The 19,907-nt window shown below is 41.7% G+C and overlaps 1 protein-coding gene across 11 annotated transcripts in view; it reads right to left on the reverse strand.

The window, feature by feature from the left end:
• The window catches only part of MITF (melanocyte inducing transcription factor), a 281,278-nt gene that overhangs the window by 25,900 nt on the left and 235,471 nt on the right, over positions 1–19,907 (reverse strand). For 10 of the 11 annotated variants that reach the window (XM_088473367.1, XM_088473361.1, XM_088473366.1 and 7 more), the window contains 2 exons: positions 5,041–5,256; positions 2,559–2,651 (listed from right to left, as the gene is read on the reverse strand). In XM_088473367.1, coding sequence (XP_088329493.1) covers positions 2,559–2,651; positions 5,041–5,256 — 309 coding nt within the window. The remainder of the gene's footprint in view (positions 1–2,558; positions 2,652–5,040; positions 5,257–19,907) is intronic. The other variant, XM_088473357.1, reaches the window with a different exon arrangement.

Raw genomic sequence — 19,907 nt, forward strand, 5'->3', positions numbered from 1 at the left:
GTGTGCCATTGTTCTGTAACCCCAAGTGTCAGTGTGGCATTGTTCTGTAACCCCAAGAGTCACTGTGTCATTGTTCTGTAACCCCAAGAGTCAGTGTGTCATTGTTCTGTAACCCCAAGAGGCAGTGTGTCATTGTTCTGTAACACCAAGAGTCAGTGTGTCATTGTTCTGTAACCCCAGGAGTCAGTGTGTCATTGTTCTGAGACCCCTGGTGTCAGTGTGTCATTAGTCTGAAACCCCAAGAGTCAGTGTGCCATTGTTCTGTAACCCCAAGTGTCAGTGTCCAATTGTTCTGAAACCCCAAGAGTCAGTGTGCCACTGTTCTGTAACCCCAAGAGTCAGTGTGCCAATGTTCTGTAACCCCTAGTGTCAGTGTGCCATTGTTCTGAAACCCCTGGTGTCCGTGTGTCATTAGTCTGAAACCCCAAGAGTCAGTGTGCCAATGTTCTGTAACCCCTAGTGTCAGTGTGCCATTGTTCTGAAACCCGTGGTGTCCCTGTGCCATTAGTCTGAAACCCCAAGAGTCAGTGTGCCATTGTTCTGTAACCCCAAGTGTAAGTGTGCCATTGTTCTGAAACTCCAAGAGTCAGTGTGTCATTGTTCTGTAACCCCAAGAGTCAGTGTGGCATTGTTCTGTAACCCCAAGAGTCAGTGTGTCATTGTTCTGTAACCCCAAGAGCCAGTGTGTCATTGTTCTGTAACACCAAGAGTCAGTGTGTCATTGTTCTGTAACCCCAATTGTCAGTGTGCCATTGTTCTGAAACCCCAAGAGTCAGTGGCCCATTGTTCTGAAACCCCAAGAGTCAGTGTGTCATTGTTCTGTAACCCCAAGAGTCAGTGTGTCATTGTACTGTAACCCAAGAGTCAGTGTGCCATTGTTCTGAAACCCCAAGAGTCAGTGTGCCATTGTTCTGAAACTCCAGGAGTCAGTGTGTCATTGTTATGAAACCCCAGGAGTCAGTGTGTCATTGTTCTGAGACCCCTGGTGTCCGTGTGTCATTAGTCTGAAACCCCAAGAGTCAGTGTGCCATTGTTCTGTAACCCCAAGTGTCAGTGTCCAATTGTTCTGAAACCCCAAGAGTCAGTGTGCCACTGTTCTGTAACCCCAAGAGTCAGTGTGCCAATGTTCTGTAACCCCTAGTGTCAGTGTGCCATTGTTCTGAAACCCCTGGTGTCCGTGTGCCATTAGTCTGAAACTCCAAGAGTCAGTGTGCCAATGTTCTGTAACCCCAAGTGTCAGTGTGCCATTGTTCTGAAACCCCTGGTGTCAGTGTGCCATTAGTCTGAAACCCCACGAGTCAGTGTGCCATTGTTCTGTAACCCCAAGTGTCAGTGTGCCCTTGTCCTGGAACCTCAAGGGTCAGTGTGTCATTGTTCTGGAACCTGAAGTATCAGTGGGTCATTGTTGTATTACCACAAGAGTCAGTGTGCCATTGTTCTGAAACCCATAGTATTATTGTACAATTGTACAATAATATTATTATTGTACAAGTGTCAGTGAGACATTGGTTTGGAATAATCACAGAAACATAAAATAGATTCTGGGGGGTATATTTACTAAAGTGCGGTTTTTAGAAGTGATGTTGCCCATAGCAACCAATCATATTCTAACTATTACCTTCTAGAAGGTGCTAGATAAATGATAAGTAGAATCTGATTGGTTGCTATGGGCAAAAGCTCCACTTCTAAAAACCTACACTTTTAAACCATGGGAGGAAACAGACAATTTCCTTTTTATGTATTACAATCCAAATCAAACAGCCTTTTTTTTATGTAACATGCCAATATAGCTATTTCTTATAATTGTCTATTAAGTGAAATAAAACACCAAAAAAACATCAAAGGTGTCTAGACTAGTCCCTTCAAACATCCTTTACTTTTCCGCCTCAAGAGTGCCCACACAATCACGGTTTGCCACAATATGTGATCTAGTAAATCTATAATGAAGCTGTAAGTAAATCTCTCTGTATTCATATACACACAAACGGACTTCAAGTCACATGACGATTTGTAGTTACCCAATGAAAAAGCAGCACTGACTTTGGCAACATTGCTAATCTCAAAAAATATGTTTCACAGTGAAATTATGACAAATGTAGCGGATCCATGCACTCTACATTGATTACATCACACTTTGGGTGGAATTCAATTGTTTGAGCCCCACTTCGCGCCCGACGGAGCTATTCAATTTTCAGGTGCGATCAGCTGCCGGCGCCGGCATTTCAGCTTGCACCCCCCGGGGGTGCGAGAAATGTGAACCGTTTTGGCGCCCAAATGACTTTGGTCTGGTGTAGCCATTTTACGTGGCTACACTCGATCTCTTTGGGCACCATCGACGCGAAGATCCGCATCAATTGAATATCGCCCTGCGATCTCCCGTCACTTTAGACAGGTGATCGGGCAAGCTAAAACAATTGAATTGCGCCCTTGTTATCATACTGGAAACAGCATTGTAGTAAAAAATATATTTTTTTTTTCTTTCAATTAATTAATTAATTAGTTAATTAATTAATGGAAGAAAGTTTACAACATTTAAATGCTAAAAACAAATACCATACCGTGTTTGCCATTTGCATTGCAGGATCCATCATAAGAATTTCCTCATTATAACTAGATTCCAGGCTAATAATGTCATCAATAACATCGTCCATCTAAAAAAAAAGAGACATATATTAAAGTATGTCATTTCTTTATATAATACATGTTAAGTCTAGTGTTATATTAGATTTGTGATGTCTGACAGTCCGCCTCCAGCACCCATTGGATTCCCCAAATAGTGTTTTAGCCAGACAACATACAAATTAAAAACAGGAACAAATGGGGGAGTCGGTGAATTTCCTACAGCACTTTATCAATATTTAACATATTAACAATTCTTTATAAAAAACTATATATATAGTAATAAAATACTGTAAAGAGAAAAAGTGCCTTTTTAAAAACATAAAAATGGTGCACATATTTTCTATTTTTTATTTTAATTATGCCCAGAGTATGTCTATCACCTACTTTCTCAGTGGACAGTCAGGTTAACCTTTCTGCAGTGTATATATATATGGGATAATGCACACCTCCTATATATTATAAGGATATCAGAAGTCACAGAGGGGTTCTGTGGCAAAATAAAGGCACAAGACTGTAGGACAAGTGCTCTACACAGGCCACCTGTATCTCGGGCAACTCCTAATATCTAGAATAATTTACAGTAGAGGATGCAATGTTTTTCAAAATATACACATTTTCTTAATGAACAATGAAGTGATGACATCAGAAATCAATGATTATATCAGAACTTAACAATTATAAACAATGATACTTAGTGCTTGCGTACACAGGTATTATTTATGGAAGATTATAGATAAATCAATAAAACCTGTATATCACATAATGTACTAGAAAGTACACTTTTTTTCAGAGATGCAACATATATTTTAAATGCCAAAGCGATCTTATACATACATTCTTGAGCTGGTTATAGTCTGGGATACATATCTGCACGTTGCACTGGGTGTAATAACATGCAATATTTTAATTGAGCCTATCTTAATTAAGACGGGGCCAAGGCAAGATACTGTCTGGAGCCCTTATGCCCTCAGTTTCTAAAATGAAACCCCATAAAAATGGGTCTCAGTAACCCTCATTTCCCAATGGGCCCAAGGCTGGAGTCTAGGCTGTATAATTATCTGGTGATAGATCAACTTAACAAGTGGTGAAATATTACCCCATATATTTGTAAATATAAATATCCAAAAACCTAATGAAATGACAATAAATTTTGGTAAATTTAACATAAAGAAGGTTCCTTTTTGTTACAAAAAAAGCAACCATGAATCTACAAACTACAATAAAACCTTTTAAAACTTAGTTTTGATCACAGGGACAATATATATTTGTATGCATTGGAAACTTTGATAAATTTTTTTAAAAATGTAAGTAATTCCAAATAACAATTTATTACAATGTATTTAAGGATTAAAATATATTTGGAATTTATTTCTAAATATGGTAACACAAAGATCTGTCAATTATTGATGTTATGTTTAAAATGCAATTTTAGATTTAAAAAACCATCTTAATTTTATAATCCAAATCTATGTTGGAAACTGAAGTTGTGAAACTGGAAAAGCACAAATGCTATACAATGTTGAGAATTGAAGAAAAAAACACAACATAATTTTAAACTAAACCATAATAGATTTTTTTACTGCATAAGATTTATATAAAATTATCTTTAATTAAACACAGAATTATATTTAACATCAATAAAATAGTCTACTTATGCAGCCCCAGATGATGGAATAGCTTTACATTTGAGATGTGAAATAATTTAAAATATTTTGTTATTGTAAATGCTACTGTAAAAACAACCCCACCAATATAATAATAAAAACTAGTCCACAAAAATAAGAAACTAGAAAGCAAGCAAATAAAAAAATGTAAATGGAATCACTACGGACCACATCACAAAAGTGTATATATCAGTAGTTTCCAAACTTTCTTGAATCATGGCACCCCTAGAGTATCAGAATGTTTTTCACTGCACCCCTAGGCCCAAATTTTCTTATTGATAAATACAAAAAAAAAATATAAGTAAATTGTGCTTACCTGTCACCTTTAAGTTCAGGTATGCGGTAGGACAAGGGTTGTGCTTCTGCTTGTCCACATATATTATGATAGGCAGTCACCAGAACTGGTTTTGCCTATCACATTGACCATAAATGATTTAATTTGGTCTGCTACCACCAACCCGTGGCACCCCACAGCATCCCAAGGTGCCATCCCAGTTTGGAAACCACTGGTATATACAATATTGCATTTAAAAGTAACTTTTTAAAGACTTTTTATTTTAAACAGACATAAATACAATCAATATAAAATGGTTAATGGATAAATAAACACAAGGTCTCCATTGTGTAAAAATATATATTAAATAAAAGTAAATTGAATATTTATTTTTAGAATAACAAAATAATCTAGTGGATTTTAAATGGCGGCAATAGGGCAGATTAATAAATTAGAGAGTAGAATAAATTATATATTCACCTCTTTTTCACAGGTACTAAGTGTCAGCATAGCCATGGGACTGTTTGGCGCACTGCTTCCCGGTCCTGGTGGCATGATATGGTCCCCTGGCTGATTTGGACAGGGCAAGCTTAGTGCTTTGCTGTGATGTTTGGCAGTTGTCAGGTATTGTTGCACCTGCTGTTTCTGAGCTTGCTGGATGTGGTATTTTGTAGGATTTTCAAGGTGAGTCTGCACCTGGCAAATAAACAACAGTGATTGGCCCGTAGTGAAATTTTCTGTTCAAGATCATTAGTTCCTTATAATGAGTACAAATATATAGCTGCCAACATGTACTACACAACTAAAAGCGTCAATTTTGGGTAGAATTATTCGCAACTGCAAATAATTGCTGTATAAACCTAATACAATAGTAGAACAATATTGTCTAATAAAACACCACAAAATAAAATATGGGAATGAAATTAATAATGATATAAATAAAAAATGTAATAGCAAAAATAAGGAAGTGACTAAATTACTAGATTTATAAATGTGAAATAACTACATTTTAACCTCCACGTCTTAGAAAATCGAGACAACAAAACAAAAAAATAAATTTATAGCCTCAATCCCAGTACTCAGAACACAACAGGTACAGACAAATCACAGGTACACGGTCAGATTTGAATTAGATGCTTAAAACATAGCTAATTAAAATGCTGTGTATATATATATATATATATATATATATTATTTTTTTTTATTATTTTTTTTTTTAAATAGCCAAATGTTTCATCAAATGGAAAAAAAACTAAAATAAGTACATAAGAAATGTACATATATAGTGAGGTTGCTCATATACAAGATAGACAGATAGATAGATAGATAGATAGATAGATATATAGATAGATCAATCATCTATACATTAATATAAGGAGGGGACTGTAAATAGATTATATTTAGATTTTTTTTGTTACAGATTGTATGGAACATGTAGCTTACATTTTCCACATGTATATACGTTTTTACAGGCACTGCCTTAAAGCTTCTCATCCCATATCTGCACATATCGACACAAGGATCAAAACTTAGGCCCCAACATATTTAGGCTATATGCCATGTTCCTCTGGTTGCTTATCTATTGTGTATTATCAATAAATAGACTAGTTATTAATCATATTTATATATAATTTTTTTCAGAAGCCTCCATTTATTAATACTTATATTCATTACAAAATAAAATAATACTAATAACACTGAAAATAAAAATAAATAACAGTTGTTTGACAAACCTAAAATAATTCAAACATACAGTAGTACATTTTGATGCAAAACTGAACAACAGCTCACAAAGCTGATTCACAGAGATAATTTGGTACCTACACAATATAAGGTTAAAAAGCCTCTGAAATAGAGAGCGTGTATATACTGTATAAGGGGAGTATAAGTAGTAATGTACATGTAAATGTAATACTATAAACCATATATAGTAAATTACAATGTAGCAGTAACACTAACAAAATATAGAAAAAAAATGAAGTACAAAGAAAATAATAATCACCTGGTAATGGTTATAGTCAAGCATTTCCAACATGTTACCAGTCAAATGGTTTTAAGTTAACCTACAGTAAATTCCTTAAATTCAGCTATCTTTGGCTCTGGAGCAGATTTATACAGCCACCACAAACAAGTATTTTAAAGTGTGCTCAAGAAACTTCATTACAGCCATGCAAGGCTTATAATAAGCCAAGCTAATTAGTTACGCGTGTAAAGAAACAAACGCTTCATACAAGATGTTTTTTGGAAGCAATGCAAGTGTAGCCATTTATTTAGATGCTATTTTTTTTAACGACTTTGACGTCATGTTTTCTCATACACAAAAGGATCTCTTTAAGGGACTGTGTTATCAAAGTGAAATTGACAAAACGCTCTGGGCGTTCTGCCTATTCATCTTTTGTTCCAGTACTACTGATACACAATGGTATGTCTTTCTAATCTATAAGGTTAAAAGTTGTGTGTTCTTTTTAAAAAGCAGACTTTGCATTAAAATTGCTACGCATGAGGCTCCACTACTCGGGTATAGGTTCCTTAAATGCATAAAAGCGGCACCTCCAAGTCCTTTATGTGGATCTGCTAGATGGTATTGTATTCTCACTACTGTCAATTCAATTTCTGTTCAGGATCACCTTGGTTGTGTGACCATATAAAGCTGAAGCATCATTTTTACTTCTACTATTCTCAACTGCCATATTTAGAAACCATATAAACACGACCCAAACAGTTTTAGGTCAGTATTTGCCTATAAAAGTAGTTCAAAATAAACATGTATTCACTATAAATAGATGGATGGATAGATAGAGAAAGAAAGAGAGAGACAGGTTTGTTAGATAGATAGATAGACAGACAGACAGACAGACAGACAGACAGACAGACAGACAGACAGACAGACAGACAGACAGACAGATAGATAGATAGATAGATAGATAGATAGATAGATAGATAGATAGATAGATAGATAGATAGATAGATACATAGATAGATAGATACATAGATAGATATGAGAGAGATGTGAGAGATAGGTTTGTGAGAAAGATAGATAGATAGATAGATAGATAGATAGATAGATAGATAGATAGATAGATAGATAGATAGATAGATAGATATGAACAGATAGATATGAGGTAGATAGATAGATAGATAGATAGATAGATAGATAGATAGATATGAGATTGATAGATAGATATATATATAAGATAGATATGAATAGATGTGAGAGACAGAGAAAGTGAGAGAGAGAAAGGTTTGTGATATAGATAGATAGATAGATAGATAGATAGATAGTCTATCGCATCACCGGCCCCCCTGCTGCTGGGGTTTTTACTTAAAAGAGCGGGGGGTTGCGGACACATAACCGGGGCCGGGAGGATTGCCTGCCTTCCCGGGAGGTCGGGAGCGGCACCCGATTTTCGGGAGGCTCCCGACCAAATCGGGAGGGTAGGCAAGTATGGATTGATAGATATATATGAGATAGATAGATAGATAGATAGATAGATAGATAGATAGATAGATATGAGATTGATAGATAGATAGATATGAGATAGATAGATAGATATGAGATTGATAGATATATATTAGATAGATAGATAGATAGATAGATAGATAGATAGATAGATAGATAGATAGATAGATAGATATGAGATTGATAGATATATATGAGATAGATAGATAGATAGATATGAGATATATAGATATGAGATAGATAGATAGATAAATATGAGATAGATATATATTAGATAGATAGATAGATAGATAGATAGATAGATAGATAGATATGAGATAGATAGATATGAGATTGATATATATATATATATACACTACTCCTGAAGAAGTCCTGAAGGGACGAAACGCGTTGAGGCCAGCAGACCCAGGCTCTCTGTATCCTTGGTTATGGAAAGAGGATTGGGTACCCTTATATAAGATAAGCCATTTTTATTCTTTTATATCTTGTTTTATGTTCCCCCATACCCTGTAAACCTAATAAAATCCCCTGTTTGGAATATACTGACGAGAGATTGCATATGTATTCAGCTCTCATACACTGAACATCCAAGTACCTAAGAGGGATTCCTAGAGGGTATTAGGAGGTCCCTGGAGGAGAACATACTACGGGCTATTTATTCAGCATTATCCGGTACGCAGCCTCTACTTATAATTATTATATCATTTGCAAAAATATACTACACTATATATACTCTCTCTCCCATGAGCTTATACAAGCTCCCCCTAAGGTGATCAAGTTGATGACATCCCATCTAAACTTATCCAGTGTGGACTACTCATCCCTGGAACACAGATAAGCTTAAAAGTGTTTATTTTTGTTCCGCACACTTATTCTTACGAGCACTCGGTACTATTCTTTTAAATACTACACTATCAGGCGCATGTCTTCTTAAACCTCTTTTCCAGAACCACTTCACCCGCTAGCCAAAACGGACCCCAAGAGGACTGCAGCCGCCTTTTAATTAAGGATCAGTGACTTTGAATCAACTCTTTTACCGTTCACATATTGCACTAGTTACACGTTCATTTGTATTAATCATCTTTTACTGTGCGCTACCCTCACACTCCTTTCACCTATATATATATATATATGAGATAGATAGATAGATAGATAGATAGATAGATAGATAGATAGACAGACAGACAGACAGACAGACAGACAGACAGACAGACAGACAGACAGACAGACAGATAGATAGATAGATAGATAGATAGATAGATAGATAGATAGATAGATAGATATGAGATAGATGAGATAGTTAGATGGATAGATAGATAGATAGATAGATAGATAGATAGATAGATAGATAGATAGATAGATAGATAGATAGATGAGATAGATAGATAGATAGATAGATAGATAGATAGATAGATAGATAGATAGATAGACAATCACACGTTGCTATTCCTGCCCATAGGAAGCTCAATACGCTGCGCAGGGGCGTATTTATAATGGGTGCAGGGTGTGTGGTGCACACGGGCCCCTGTGGTGCACATGGGCCTTTTGCACCCATATTATACTTACCTCGCCGGAGTCCAACGTCAGCGCCGGTGTCAGCGCTGTAAAAACATTTGGAATATGGCCGCCACCATTTTCCCGTTGTTTTGCGCATGCGCAGTACAGGGAAAATGGCTGCCATAGCCGTTTTCCCGGTGACCTGCGCATGCGCTATAAACTCTGGGCACACTCTAGTGCCCACAGTCTATCAGTGCGCTGCCGGCCGTACTGCGCTCAGCGCGCTGTCGGCCTCCGGAATGAGAGGAGGGGGCCCGTGACCGAGACTGCACACGGGCCCCCTCCTCTCTAGAAACGCCCCTGACTCTGTGCTGAAATCTATGAGCTCAGGGCCTGATTCAGAGCTGGACGCTCTGAAAGAGCGCTCGCTCTGAAACAGGGCATTTTTTGGTTTTTTTTGGAGCGGCCTCCTGGCCGCACGCATAGCTGTGGGTGACCACCCACAGCTATTGCGAGCGGCCAGGATGATGGTCGCGATGGTCTAGACCACCGCGACCATCGGGCTTGCGACAAGACCCTTGTGGTAGGATTCGTGGCCGCAAGCCCCAGAGAGCTTCCGGCTCTAATAGAGCCGTAAGCTCTCCCACTGACATCACTGGTGATGTCAGTGGGGCTACCCACAAACGGCAGGCGTTCGCTTGGGAACGCCTCCGTTTGTGAAGCTACCCCCCCACCATGCCGACAAAACGGGGCGAGCTGTCGATAAACATCGACTGCCGCCCCTTTTGTAGTGAGCCACGGAACGAGTGCTGTTTGCGCTCACTCCGGGGCTCGCGCACACACAGTGCGCACTCCGCACGTGCGCACTGGGCCACCATCGACCCGCTTGCGAGCACTATGCGCTTGCAAGCGGGTCTGAATCAGGCTCTCAGTACTCAACAATTTTACCCAAGTCCTGGAGGAGTCATAATTATAAAGGAAATCGTAATAATCTTCCTATATCAGCCTTGGTCCATAATGTGGAAACTGGGACACATGAATAAGGAATACTGGAATACCGTATTATGGGCAGCTCGAAAATATGGTAATGCTTGCCAAAGCACAGCTGGCATAGAGCCGCCCACTGCTGCCTTCTCATATCCGTCCAACCTAGCTTTCCTGCGTAGATATCGGTGTCATCCACGAACATCGGCCCATCACGCAGCATTTACAGCAGGTCTGACGAGCCGCAGAAACTGCAAGACTCGTGGCACGCAGTGGGTACTCTGAAACTGCGTTCAAACGGGCAGTCCCTGCATTTTTCTGACCACTCCCCCCAGTCACCACCCCCAAACACTGATAGTCTGTTACTCACTTTGTGATGGATTCCTCAGTGCGTCCGTAATCGCAGTGCGATCACTGCGCAAGACCAGTGCGGCTTGTATGCATTCGCAATGGCAAACAATTGCTCGACTGCATCCGAAATCGCTATTACGTGCGCATCTGAATCAGGCCCAATGTTTTTTTCTGATCACTATCCTTCCCTTTGATATCTACGTTAATTATTACATGCCCTTACAGTTAATCAAGCATATATTTTTTTAAACAATGCCTTAGCTTGTGTTATTAATCAGTCTGTAGACGCAGCTGTAAAATTAGATTTGTTTTAAATGAAACCTACAGTATATCAAATACACTTAACTGTGGAAGGAACATGAAGTACAGCAACAGACATAGTTATACATTATTCCTATAAGGAACTAATCTATCCACGGATTCAGCTATAACATGAGTTGTCTCCTGTTCCCCTAAAGGTTATGCGCTTGTACCATGTACATTATTCTACACAGTATAGGATAGACAAGGGGGAAACAAACCAGACAAAATTAAAAAAAGACAAAACACACAACATGACAAACAAGGACATAAAACCACTCACAGACAAAACATGAAAACATTTAGACAACAACTGCACTGAAAAGATAAACCAAACTCAACAGAAAGGCCAAATATAACTGGTCGATTCCCATCAACCTAAGGCTTTAATTTACACGATCGAGAAACCTGCAGTCACAGCAGACCAAATGTGTGCCAAAATCCTGCGGCGAGGGCCTGATACCAGAAACAAAATGCTTAAAATCCCAACAAAATTGGTACTAAGTAATGAAGTACCATTAACATGATTAAGCCACGAACCGTCAACCTCCGACCACATGTTGTTTAGTAAGAGCAACAAGGCAGACTCAGAAGTACCTTGAGAGAGCTAATGAAATCCACCTGCACCTGCTAGTGTGGTTAGTTTTGGAACACCGCAGTCTACAGAGTATTGAACCCTCGCCAACCAGAACATCCTAATGGGTCATAGCAGCATCCACCAGTGTGGCGGAGGCAACCAGCCCAGAAACCCGAGAAGCCCTGTGAAAGGCCATGGAAACCGCAAATTTAAACAAAAAAGCCTCATAACCCGAAAAGCTCGGGGCTAAAGATCGGTCTACTAAGCTCCGATGCCGGCTCATTCATCTGTCATCCCCTGCACATTAGCACAAAAAGCCAAGGATGACTCTGCCTCTTTCCATGTCGACGTGGTCCTGCATGCCGTAATCAATATAATTTGAAAAAGATGTAAGCACAGTATCAAGGGCCGAAGGCCCCTCAGAAGACTACACAGCAACCCTAGCCGCAGAAGCTCTCTGCAAGGAATCTCGGGAAGTGGTTGGAAGCCCCAGTGGGGGATTGGGCAGGGAAAAACCAAAACCCGCAAGGATTGTAAAAATGTCACCAAAGCAGAAGCAATTTGTGGACCCACAGAAATCTGACCAGGTGTCGTGGCTGGGGAAGCCTGTGCCGCTCCTGGAAAAAACTCTGATATGAAAGACGCAAAGCCCGTAGCCATAGATGCCATCATGATCATAAATGCTTTAGGGTCAACCCGCACGAAGCACTAGCCAATGGATCATACATAGAGGCAGCAGTGACTTGGCCCCACCTCCTGTGCCTACTACGGGAAGCAGTGGGTAATGTGGTATGAGAGGACAAAGGACCTGCAATGGATCCTGAAGCAGCAGACCCTGCGATGCGCAAGAACTGTAAGAGTAAGAAAACTAAGATCATTATACCAAACAATATACAGGAAAAGAATATCAGACACAACAGTGTTAAGTAATAAACAATGGGCTTCATACAGAGGCGGCCGGTCAGGATGCAAGCGGCCGCCCAGTTTCTGAGCGACCGCTTGCATCCTCCGACCGCCTCTGAATGAGGGCCAATATGTGGGAAAAGGTTTCCTTTGGCTTAAAAAGAAGGAGCCTGAACACCTGCATACGAGATAATAATAAATAAGGATCGACATACTGTATCTGTGTTCGAGCACATCTTAAAGGTGTGCAGCATTTTGACCCCTTTGATATCTACTATAATTATTACATGCCCTTACAAGCATATTTAAAAAACAAACAAACAATGCCTTCATTTGTGTTATTAATCAGTCTGTAGACGCAGCTGTAAAATGAGATTTGTTTTAAATAAAACCTATATCAAATACACTTAACTGTGGAACGAACATGAAGTACAGTAACTAACACGGTTATACATTATTCCTATAAGGAACTAATCTAACCACGGTTTCAGCTCTAACATGGGTTGTCTCCTGTTCCCCTAATGGTTATGCGCTTGTACCATGCAATTGTACATTACTCTATACAGTATAGACTGGACACAAAGATTGCCGCATGCTGGGATGGGATGAGGGACAGTAGAATCACTATGAGTAATGACGGAGAAGGGTTTTCGTTGCATCTTTTATTTTATAAAATCGATGCATTCTAGCAATACATTGATGGTAGAGGAACCAGGACTGAAAGGAATATATTTACTAAAGGTCGACCTCTTGTAAATATATCCCCCCAATAGAGACTGCAAGAGAGGTGCGAGCAGTAAAGAAGTCTACATAGTCATGGGTGACATCAAGGCATAATTACAAGCTGTCTCATATAAAAGAGCGACTGACATCTATTAGGAACATAAGTGTAAATCCTTCCCATGGGATGTAGTTATGAGACCAGAGGCCGCGATGCCGCCGGTCTCAATCCCGACAGGGGAAGCCCGGCTAGGGACATAAGATAGGCGTCGATATACCGCCGCCTATCTTAATCCCGCCGCCGGAACGCCGAAGAATGCCAATCTGGGGCGTCCTTAGCGTTAGCCGTGGGGGAGGGGGAAGGGTTAGGTTTAGGGAGCGCAGCAGGGTTAGGGTTAGGTCTTGGGGGGGAGGTTGGGGTTAGGCACCCCTAGGGGGGAAGGTTAGGCTTAGGCACCACTAAGGGGGGTTAGGGTTAGGCACTAAGGGGGAAGGGTTAGGTTTAGGGGGGAGGTTGGGGTTAAGCACCCCTAGGGGGGAGGGTTAGGCTTAGGCACCACTAAGGGGGGTTAGGGTTAGGCACTAAGGGGAAAGGGTTAGGTTTAGGCACTAGCGGGGAAAGTTAGGGTGGGGGGTGGGGAGGGTTAGGGTTAGGCACTAAGGGGGAAGGGTTAGGTCTTGGGGGGGAGGTTGGGGTTAGGCACCCCTAGGGGGGAAGGTTAGGCTTAGGCACCACTAAGGGGGGTTAGGGTTAGGCACTAAGGGGGAAGGGTTAGGTTTAGGGGGGGAGGCTGGGGTTAAGCACCCCTAGGGGGGAGGGTTAGGCTTAGGCACCACTAAGGGGGGTTAGGGTTAGGCACTAAGGGGAAAGGGTTAGGTTTAGGCACTAGCGGGGAAAGTTAGGGTGGGGGGTGGGGAGAGTTAGGGTTAGGCTACAAGAAGGGAGGGTTGGGGGATAAGGGAGGAGGGTAAGTATACTTACCCGACCCCTGTCGGGATACCAACCATCAGGATACCGCTGTCGGTATTCTGACCGGAGGCATCCCGACAGCCGGCACTACATACCCATTCCCTTCCCATACATACAAATTGAGATATTTGAGGCGCAATTGCTACCTTATCTGGGTGGGTTGCATCTTGTGTTTGAAGCCAACTCTGCATAGATAACAAAATGCTCCCCCCCCCCCTCAGTCACGTTTGCACTTAAATTAAAATTGCGTCCAACTCTGAATGAGGCCCTGTATTAGTAACATGATGGCTCTCACCCAGGGGGAGATGTATCAAACCTTGGAGAGAGATACAGTGGAGAGATATAAAGTACCAACCAATCAGCTTCAAATCGTCATTTTACAGGCTGTGTTTGAAAAACAGACAGGAGCTGATTGGCTGATACTGTATCTGTCTCCACTTTATCTCTCTCTAATGGTGCATACACACGATCAGATTTTTCCTTCAGATATGAACGATAACGATTTAAAAATCGTTCAGTCGTTCATATCTGAAGAAAAATCGTTCATATCTGACATGCCTGAACGATGGACGATCAACGATGCGCGTTCCCGATGGTCAGATAACGATTTCTGATGTGTTTGCAGTCAGACTTGGACGATTCCATTCATTTTAATGCAGTCAAAAATCGTTCAGTCGTTCAAATCGTTCAAATCGTTCAAAACTTTGGTAAAATCGTTCAAATCGTTCAATCGTTCAGTCGTTCATCTGACAAATCTGACAAGTCTGACAAATCTGACCGTGTGTATGCTCCATTAGGGGTAAATTTACTAAAGTGAGAGTTTTAAGAAGTGGAGATGTCGCCCATAGCAACCGATCAGATTCTAGCTTTTCATTAAAAGGTGCTAGATAAGTAGAATCTGATTGGTTTCTGTCGGCAACCAATCCACTTCTAAAAACCTGCACTTTAGTAAATACAGTATACCCCTAAGGTTTGACACATCTCCCTCCCCCAGTCTTTATAATGTTACAAAGGCGCGTCATACAGAGCACCATGGAGATGATAGAGAAACTTCTTACTTGTGAAGAAGAGTGGCATTGGGCTATGATGGGTCACCGTGCCATACTGGGAGGAACAGGACGTGTTGCCTGCCCCATCCCCTGATTGCTAAGGTAAGTGGTGTGATAGGATAAAGTGCTACAGTAACGGCACCACAGAACTACTGTAGGTGACTGTACCCCATCACATCCCAGACTGCACAGAGCGTAGAGTCCATTCCTACCACCCGGGTGGATGGGAACCTTGGATGGAGCGTGCCTATGCATGCTGCGCATACTATATATAATAAACATGCTGCTACACTAACTAGGGGCAGTGTAAGAGAAGCGGGGGCCCATGTGATGTCTCCGTGTGCCCACCCACACACACACTTCCTCATGGCGCAGCTGCAGAGTAAGTTGGCACTGTGCCAAAGTCTTCTGAGCGTGTGCGTGTATTCGTGGGCATGTTGCCCATGCCATGCTCCCAATGATCTATCCACTACCACGCATGTGCAAATCTCAGAGAAAATGGCAACTGCACCATTTTTCCAGTGATATCTGCAGCGCGGGCGCCAAACCCTGGAAAGGTACGTACAGTATAATGTATGGGTGCAGGGTGTTCGGTGTGTACCCCCCTGTGCAACAAGTATAGATACACCCATGCCGCAAATGTAACCCTAATACATACTTGCCTACATCCTGGCTGCTTCCTCTGTGAAGAAGCAGCCAGGTCGGTGTAGCAGGGGGCGGGGCCTGTATAGAGGGGCATGGCCGGACATTTTACCATCGTTTGGGGGCGGGACTGGGGGCGGAGCCATGTGATCACGTCCTTTAGGCTCCGCCCCCGCTACACAATGCCGATATTTCCGGCATTGCTATGCGGGGGGCGGGGTTATGATTACGCGATTCATCGCGAATCGCATCATCAGCCCCTCCGCAGCGGGGGTTTAGCACTACATTGCGGGGGGGGACTGGAAAAGTCGGGAGGCCTGCCTACTTTTCCTGGGGGCCGGTAGCGGCTCCCAATTTTCGGGAGGCTCCCGGGCCAAATCGGGAGAGTAGGCATGTATGTCCTAATATCTATTTTTCAAGACTCAATAAAACAAAACTCTCCCAGGTCTCAGATATTTTCTTTATGTTCCAAGCACAGAAATGTATTATATTCCCTACAACTCTGCCCCATGGGTGTCTCTTATTTGTTATGAATTATACATTTTTATCTTGCAGATATTTCCCTCATATAAATATATAATTAATTATTATTATTATCATTATTAGTATTATTATTAAAATAATAATAATAATAATGAATACAACAAATATGATTTGAAAGAAGCTTGGATAACCAAATAACTTTATCTGTGTAGGTTATCCCTATAATTTGGGGACATTGGAAATATATGTGAGTAGGATTTTTGCCTTTTTAGTCAGTACTGTGAAAGTATTTCCACAAAGAGGACCACAGATACAGTACATGCTGGTCTACCAAATATTAATAAATAGATGTTAGACCGACAAAAGTTCGACACACAATAGGTCAACATATAAGAAGGTCGACAGGAACAATGGTAGACATGGTCAAAAGGTCGACACAAAACTGGTTGAGACATGATATTTTTTATTTTTTTCTAGCCCTAATATTCACCCTAAATCTAACCCTCCCCTTGATGCCTAACCCTAACAGTCCCTCCTGGTGCCTAACCCTAACAGTCCCTCCTGGTGCCTAACCCTAACAGTCCCTCCTGGTGCCTAACCCTAACAGTCCCTCCTGGTGCCTAACCCTAACAGTCCCTCCTGGTGCCTAACCCTAACAGTCCCTCCTGGTGCCTAACCCTAACCGTCGGGGTAGGTGCCTAACCCTAACCGTCGGGGTAGGTGCCTGACCCTAACCATCCGGTAAGTGCCTAACCCTAACCCCAAACCTAACCCTTAAAAAAAAAAATTGTGTAGATCTTTATCCCTGTCAAACTTTTGTATGTCTAATATCTGGTGTCTACCTAGACATTGTCTATGTAATTACTGTCTATCTACGGTCCAGAACCCGGACATTTTTAAGGAATGTGAAGGCCATGAAAAGAGACCACTACTGCGCCATGACATCCGTGTTCTAGGTTAATGGGGATTATCAGGTTGTAAACAGTGTAATTATAGCCTATGCTAACTACTATATATTAAGTATCCTAAGAAGCTTTTTTTCATATCCTAGGGCAACACAGAGGAAAAGGAAAGCTAGACAGGAAGCCTCCCGATCTATAGAGTAAAAGTTAGACAAGAGCAAGTAAAGCCCACTAATTTGTAATCTATTGGTAAAAACTAGCCACATATGATTTACCTATAGAAATAATAAAGAATATATTTATTTAAAAGTGTGAACATTAAGGGATTCATTCAATTAAAAGCGAGTTGGGTCCTGCGTGCAGTTTTTATGGTGAATTTGCACAGCGAGCTGCAATTCAATTCCAAACTCGCATTGGAATTTCCCAGCAAATTCGTGTTTTTTTGTGCGAATCCCACTGAGCAGATGAAAAAGTAGGGAAATCTTTATTCTAAGGTAAAACTGTCAGGACATAGGCCCTGATTCAGAGCGCTCGCTCTGAATCAGGGCCGGCCTTCTTGTTTTTCAGAGCGGCCTCCTGGCCACTCGAATAGCTGTGGGTGACCACCCACAGCTATAGCGAGCGGCCATGATGATGGTCGCGATGGTTAAGACCAGTGTTGGCTAACCTTGACACTCCAGCTGTCAATATATATCTATATATCCCAGCATGCCCTGCCACAGTTTTAGCATGCCCTAATAGCAAAACTGTAGCAGTGCATGCTGGGTTATGTAGTTCCATAACAGCTGCAGTGTCAAGGTTAGCCAACACTGGTTAAGACCATCGCAACCATCGGGCTTGCGACGAGACCCTTGTGGTAGGGTCTCGTTGCCGCAAGCCCCAGAGAGTTTTCGGCTCTAAAAGAGCCGAAAGCTCTCCCACTGACATCACTTGTGATGTCAGTGGGGCCGGCCCCAGACGGTAGGCGTTCCCATGGGAACGCCTCTGTCTGGGCAGCCATGCCCCCGGCCCGCCCACCAAAGGGGGCATGCTGTCACTCAACATCGACAGCACGCCCCCTTTGGTACAAGACCCAGAGCGACGGATTGCCCGTCGCTATCCGGGTCTCGCGTATGCGCACGACGGAGCCGGCTCTGTCGTGCGCATGCGCACTGGGCCACCGTCGACCCACTTGCGCTCGCGAGCGGGTCTGAATCAGGCCCATAGTGCAGTACCTCCGATACACCCCTCCCAATGAATGATCATGCATGGAGGGGTTTAAATAGTATAATTTGGCCAATAAAGACACGTCAGTTTTCAGGTGAATTACTCTAAAAAGATCAATAGGTTAAACGATGTGGGACAGGTATGTAGAGGTGTAAATTATGAGAGAAGTATGTGGAAGTGTAAATGATGTGAAATAGGTATGTGGGGGTGTAAAAGATGTGGGACAGGTATGGTGAGGTGTAAATGATGTAGGACAGGTATGTGGAGGTGTAAATGATGTGGGACAGGTATGTGGAGGTGTAAATGACGTGGGACAGGTATGTGGAGGTGTAAATGATGTGGGACAGGTATGTGGAGGTGTAAATAATGTGGGACAGGTATGTGGAGGTGTAAATGATGTGGGACAGGTATTTGGAGGTGTAAATGATGTTGGACAGGTATGTGGAGGTGTTAATAGATGTAGGACAGGTATGGTGAGGTGTTAATAGATGTGGGACAGGTATATTGATGTGCAAATGATGTAAGACAGGTATGTGGAGGTGTAAATACTGTGGGACAGGTATGTGGAGGTGCAAATGATGTTGGACATGCATGTGGAGGTGTAAATTATGTGGGACAGGTATGTGGAGGTGTAAATGATGTGGGACAGGTATGTGGAGGTGCAAATGATGTTGGACAGGTATGTGGAGATATAAATTATGAGAGAAGTATGTGGAGGTGTAAATTATGTGAAATAAGTATGTGGAGGTGTAAATGATATGGGACAGGTATGTGGAGATGTAAATACTGTGGGACAGGTATGTAGAGGTGTAAATTATGTGGGAAAGGTATGTGGGGGTGTAAATGACATGGGACAGGTATGTGGGGGTGTAAATGATGTGGGACAGGAATGGTGAGGTGTTAATAGATGTGGGACAGGTATGTCGATGTGCAAATGATGTAGGACAGGTATGTGGATGTGTAAATGATGTGGGACAGGTATATGAAGGTGTAAATGATGTAGGACAGGTATGTGAAGGTGTAAATGATGTGGGACAGGTATGTGGAGGTGTAAATGATGTGGGACAGGTATGTGGAGGTGTAAATGATGTGGGACAGGTATGTGGAGGTGTAAATGATGTGGGACAGGTATGTGGAGATGTAAATGATGTAGGACAGGTATGTGGAGGTGTAAATGATGTGGGACAGGTATGGGGAGGTGTAAATGATGTGGGACAGGTATGTAGAGGTGTAAATGATTTTGGACATGCATGTGGAGGTGTAAATGATGTGGGACAGGTATGTGGAGGTGTAAATACTGTGG

The sequence above is a fragment of the Taudactylus pleione genome, unplaced genomic scaffold (assembly GCF_031769625.1).
Source record: "Taudactylus pleione unplaced genomic scaffold, aTauple2 ptg000135l, whole genome shotgun sequence".
Classification (NCBI taxonomy): Eukaryota; Metazoa; Chordata; class Amphibia; order Anura; family Myobatrachidae; genus Taudactylus; species Taudactylus pleione.